Source organism: Osmerus eperlanus, chromosome 4 (assembly GCF_963692335.1).
Source record: "Osmerus eperlanus chromosome 4, fOsmEpe2.1, whole genome shotgun sequence".
NCBI classification, from domain to species: domain Eukaryota; kingdom Metazoa; phylum Chordata; class Actinopteri; order Osmeriformes; family Osmeridae; genus Osmerus; species Osmerus eperlanus.
The window spans coordinates 15,426,135-15,432,134 of NC_085021.1; the positions used below are offsets into that span (position 1 = coordinate 15,426,135).

The 6,000-nt window shown below is 44.0% G+C and overlaps 1 protein-coding gene across 2 annotated transcripts in view; it reads left to right on the forward strand.

The window, feature by feature from the left end:
- The window catches only part of LOC134019028 (metabotropic glutamate receptor 7-like), a 42,267-nt gene extending 36,743 nt beyond the window's left edge, over positions 1-5,524 (forward strand). For both annotated transcript variants that reach the window (XM_062459511.1, XM_062459512.1), the window contains 2 exons: positions 1,550-1,805; positions 4,619-5,524. In XM_062459511.1, the coding sequence (XP_062315495.1) occupies positions 1,550-1,805; positions 4,619-4,668 (306 nt within the window). In that variant the 3' untranslated portion in view covers positions 4,669-5,524. The remainder of the gene's footprint in view (positions 1-1,549; positions 1,806-4,618) is intronic.
- The last annotated feature ends 476 nt before the right edge of the window (positions 5,525-6,000 follow it).

Consider the following 6,000-nt stretch of genomic DNA (forward strand, 5'->3'; position numbering starts at 1 on the left):
AGACAGAGAGTCAGAGAGAGAGAGAGAGAGAGAGACAGAGAGTCAGAGAGAGAGAGAGAGAGAGAGAGAGAGAGAGAGAGAGAGAGAGAGAGAGAGAGAGAGAGAGAGAGAGCACGAGAGAGAGGTATGTTTATCGGCACGTTGATAGTTTTGCTATTTAAATGAATTGCTGAGATCAGAAAGACAGAACATGACTGCCATGTAAATTGATGTCTTTAGACCGAACGATAAGAGTACCATCAGTGGTGCTATTTACTCTGAAAGAACTGTATGTAAATTGTGACATTTTCTCTTTCCAGTTCAGTCAGTTTTATTGCCATGCAGATATCTGTGACTGAATCCCCCATTTCCCTTTTCTGCATTCACTCCAAAATGCTCTAAAAGAACATGAGTGGCATTTTAGTCTTTCAAGTACAGTAAGTTGATTTAAGTAGATGGTGGTGGTGAGCTCTTTACACCCCCTGAGCAGTCCCCTCAGCATGGGCACGAGCGTCCTCTAAGCCCCTTAAACGCAACAAGTGCCTTGCAGGTTTCTGAATGGTTCCATGATTGGAGAGCGATTTCCTTTTAAGAATACCATTGTGACATTCTGTACAAAGCTAAATTATACTTTGGTTAAAGGTTATGCAAGTTTTAACTTTACTGGATGAATGGTGTTATGCAAGTGAAAGAGAAAGAGTAAGCTCCCAGTGGTGAAGGACCTCAGCAGTTTCCACATGCTCATGCCACCATGGAATGACGGTTGTGTGAACGATCTTAAGCCACTTATCCCAATGTGAGCCTATCACAGGCTGCCCTCGCACTCAGCCAGAACTGAGAGGCTGAGACTCTCTTTGAGGGCCAAGCAAAGTCTACAGTATATGTATTCTTAATCCTTCTTAATTTATGTTGGATTCATAGTAAGGTACTTTCCTCAGGCACTTCAGTCTAATGTCTACCGATTGACTGTATGGCTGTCAAGCCCTGATGTTAAAAGACTGGGAAGGGATGCTGCTCCTTGCTAGAGCGTTGTGAGGTTTTAGTCGTACTGGCGGGTGGGCTGGTGCTGTTGAGACCAACGGTCAGGGTTTGATATCAGCTGTGGGGTCACAGTGGGGACACACAAGCACCATCCTCTTAACCACAAACAGCACTCACACTGGGAACACCCTAAGGGGAAGATAGTCTGAGAAATAAAAGTCTTCTTCTCGCAGTTAAACTGAGATAGGCTGTTGAGTTTACTGCTCTGATATAAATGCATGTCGCTGCATGATTATCTCCACTCATTCCTCTGTTGTGAGAACAGCTATTGTATGGATAGTGAGAGTAGGATTCAGTGTGTGTAAGAGTTGCCTGCAGTATAATAGGCACCGCTTGTAGATTCCTCCATACATTCAGACCACCTGCCGAATCTTACCTCTGATAATGCTCTCTCCTGTGGTTCAACTCTTTCTCTCACCTGTAACGAAGCAGGGAACAGCCACATGCTCGATGTCTCCTCACAGCACCACAGTATGTCGTGATCAACTCCCTCCTCTCCCCTCCTTCCCCCTCCCCCCCCTTCCTCCAGCTGTACATCCAGACCACCACGCTGACCATCTCCATGAACCTCAGTGCCTCTGTAGCGCTCGGCATGCTCTACATGCCCAAGGTGTACGTCATCATCTTCCACCCGGAGCTCAATGTGCAGAAGAGGAAGAGGAGCTTCAAAGCCGTGGTCACGGCCGCCACCATGTCCTCACGCCTGGCCCAGAAGCCCGGAGAGCGCCCCAACGGAGAGGCCAAGACAGAGCTGTGTGAGAACCCTGCCACGACCGACCCCATGAGTGAGTCTCCTGATCCAACTTCTAGCTCCTCGGACCTTATATACTGCTTAGTGTCGGTGATATTCTGTTGTATTCTGTGTGTGTTGTTGATCCTCTATGTCTACACAGAAGGCACAACGTTCAGTGGGATGTCCTGAGTCTATCCCGGGTAGACCCGCTAAATGATTTGTCTGATTTGTGCTGAAGGAAACTCAAATGCCATCAACGTTTCTCCCTCCTCCACGCATGTTTGTCAGACTGCCACAGACCCTATGAGTCACTTCTGTTGAGGGAGTTAAAGGGATGGAAATATCTCATTAGGCCTCTATGATTTGCACAACACTGAGGGTCTCTGGTGGGCCTGGAGTCACTTAAAGACGGATTAGATCGTGATTATGTCAACAAGGAACCCAGGAAGTAGAGTTCACTGACTGTTTCAGTTGGCCCCTAGGTCTTTGCACTTCCTGTAGAATCTTAGGTTTTTCAACATTACACTCTAATCCCCCTTTCTTCTATTCTTGAACTGTATCAATGGTGTATTATATTCCAGTCGGGGAATGCAAGGGCTTTGCTTGTCTTTAGGGGACCTTCTTTATCTGGTTCTCTGAGATATGGTAAGACCTCTAGCTTTAGAGAGCAGTAGAGGCCAAGACAGAACATGGTGGGTCTTTTCCTCAGAGCACAGAGTAATGTCACTGTTCAGCATTAGGAGCGCATGAGGTTCAGGATACACCACGGTAATGGAGCCATTTAATCTCATCCAATGACTGTGTGTCAGCGACACAACACCACGTCTGCTAGGTTGTAGGCCTGATCCCGTTATCTAGAGACAGCAGTCAGACTATCACTGGAGCAAGGAGGCCAACATCACTGGTGGGGCCACACAGCAAGGGACTTGTAGGAATAATCACTAGTAATCAGTAGGATTTGAACATTTGATATTCACAATGGGCGGGATTAACATAATGAATCTATGCTAGACCTCTGTTCCCTCAGAAGCTTGGTGCGTGTTATTCATCTCAGTCTATAAGATTGACAGTCAATGCTAATGATGCATCAGAGGACCCCAATTTTTCCTGTGCTGCCACTAATCATATGGCACTCTCATGTCTAATGTCATCAACAGGTTCTCTTCTGCACTTCTCTATGAATATATAGAGCCATCTTCTTCTCTATGCCATGACAGCTCTTCATGGGAGATTCTCCAAACACCCCCTGATTGTCATACTCATGAGATATGAGCTGAAGCATGTGTGGGTGTAGGATAGTGTGGGCATGTGTGTGTGTGTGTGTGTGTGTGTGTGTGTGTGTGTGTGTGTGTGAGTGTCCATATGCATGTGTGGTGGAATTTGTCAGAGGTGGTCTTAGGGGAAATGCAATTGGCCCCTGCCCCACACGTGTGACACACGGAGAGCACACACACACTGCTTCGAGGGCGAACCTCCACAGCTGCCGTGGCTGCACTGAGGTCCCCAAGCAGGGCCTGTACAGCTCTAATGGGCCTTGTCTCTGAGAGTCCCCCCCAAACGTACACTGTGTCATCTGCTGTGCCCGTCTCTCACCTTCTGTCTGCCCGACACCCACGTCTTCTCCCCCCCTCCCTCCAACCCCCTCGCCTCTGCCACCCCCTCATGCCCTTCTTTTTTAGCAGCAGAGGGAGTGACATTTATTAATGACGAATTTATGTGCATGACCGCCCTGGAACCTGAGCTGCAGCTTTGTGGCCCCAGGAGACGGTCCGTCAGCTGCTGTAACCATCAGAGTGCCGGGGCCCTCTCAGGGCACATCACCTCAGGATGATTCCTAATGATTCCTAGGATTAAGTAGTAGATTAAGCATTAGGCGCACCTCAGATTGGTATTGATACGGCATAAGATCTGTATTATTACCTCTCTTTGAAATATGCCAGGTAATTTGAAGATATTGGAAAAGCACCTTTTCTGTTCCAGTACTGATTACATGCTGAGATGAATTGAGTACAATCATGTGTGGATAGTTTAACGATTTTCTAGTAAATCTTTGTATTATGAACAATCAATACTTTGATAAAGCAATGCAGTCACAGAAACACAGAGAAGCAGAAAGAGGTTGACAATACTGTTCCCATTCAGTGAGCTCTAAACTCTGCTGTAGAATTTAGAGGTTAAGATGTGTAGATTTCCATTTCACACACTCTCATGCCAAGCACACACCGACATCATTACTTTCTCCTCCAAAAGAAGTCATACTGTAAGCCTGCACCATGTTGTATATTTACATATGTTTTATTCATCAAAGTCACTGGCCAAGACTACAAAATAAGGCTGTTAGGAAGTGGTACGACTTTAATTGCATAGCCCATAGGAGTTGGTCGCCATGGCAACATTTACAGCAGTAGATGGAGAGTTTACAGCTATGTCTCTGTTTAAGAAACGCAATGTACATCGACATTCTCCAGTTCTGACTGGTAGCACTGCACAGGCACACACACACAGATACAGACACACACACAGACACACAAACTACCTAGGCACTCAGCCATTTTCAGATCTGTTTACATGGCAATCCATACTGGGATCACATTATATGCCCTAGCATTTGTTAGGTGCCCACGTGTGTGGTGTTTGTGTTTTTTTAGCGCTAGTTAGCAACTGAAAATAGAAACCAAGTTCAACACAGCAGCGGTGTAAAATGTTGTTCTAATCCTGCCAGTGTTTCCTTTGATGGCACACTGTTTGGGATTTGTTATTAATTATGCTGCCTTTCTCTCTATGTCTACATTTTGCATTGTGTGATTTGTCTTGTTGGTGATCCTAAATGCCACTTTTAACCGATAACCCCATCTTCATTTTCAGGTCAAGCTACCAAGAAAACATATGTGAGTTACAATAACCTCAGGATCTGATTGGCATCTAGGAAACCCTCCGGCTCCCATCTCTGTGATGTCCAAGGGGGAGGAGCCTCAGTAGAGAGAGGGGAGGCAGATTGACCTTCCCACCTATGCACTACCTAGGACTGTGGGTAGCGTCAGCATTCATGACTTTGTCACTGGAAAAGAAGGAACTGGATGAGGAATGACAGATAGTGCACATGGGGAAGTATGTGCAGGTAAATACAGCCGGGGACCAGACTATGAACAGGCCCCGTTCTGGAACCAGACTGGAGGTTCTGGGTTTGGACTATTCCACCGATGTCTGAGCCGCTTCCTCGCACCCTGTCACAGTCAGTGAACCACTGACGGAATGTCTTACTGGCTATATCCATGGTCGATCAACCTAAGAACCACTGGGAAAAGGACAGTAGGGCTGTTAATCAGAGTTTCTTTTTAAATATTTCATTAAAGCCATATTCTCTTGAAGTATCCATTATATTCGTTTTCCTTAAGTGTGATTTCTTAAGTTCCTTGTGTATTATATATTTTATCAGCATATAGTCTGTTGAACACCTTGAATAGAAAACTCTATTGAAATTCTTTTGTTTTATAGAATCAACTAAAATCTCATTTTAACACAAGTACTGTAACTATTTCAGAATTAGGTTATGTATTTTTATTTTTTGTAAATATCTGAGAGTATTTTCATGTTTGAGGTACAAAAATGGTATCTAATGTATATTCAATTGGCTTTGAATGGAAATGAAAACACCAAGTGTTCACATTGCATGTGTCAATGTATGTCTGTTCTATTTGATGTAAAACAAACAAAAAAAAAGAATAAATTCAGAAAATGAAAATGAGCGAAAGTATCATTCTGCAGTTTATTCATTTCTTTATAAGACAATTTATCATACATGACAGAATATGGCTTTAATTAGTTGTTCAATTGACCCTTCTGTTTCTGCAAGCATGTCTGTTTTCTATGGTTTTGTACAGGGTAAATTTATGATTAATTATCAGTGGTGTGGAAAACATATCGGAACAATCATGCAAGTAAGTTATGATATTGTCTGTCAAATTATCCACATGTAATAAAATAATTTTGTTATCTTTTATACAATTAATTAAGGAATAATGGCATGGTTATTTGTGTGTGTGTGTGTGTGTGTGTGTGTACTGTATGTGTGAGCATGCAGGTATGTGTGTGAGCATGGTTGTTAGAAGGATAAAGCATGAGCTGTTTGCACTGATGCATAAATAATGACCATCAATCAGTGTTATGTTGATGAGTTTCCTGTAAACTGATGAAAATGTAATGTGCTCATTGAGACCGTCACCCCCATGAATGCCCCATTATCAGGC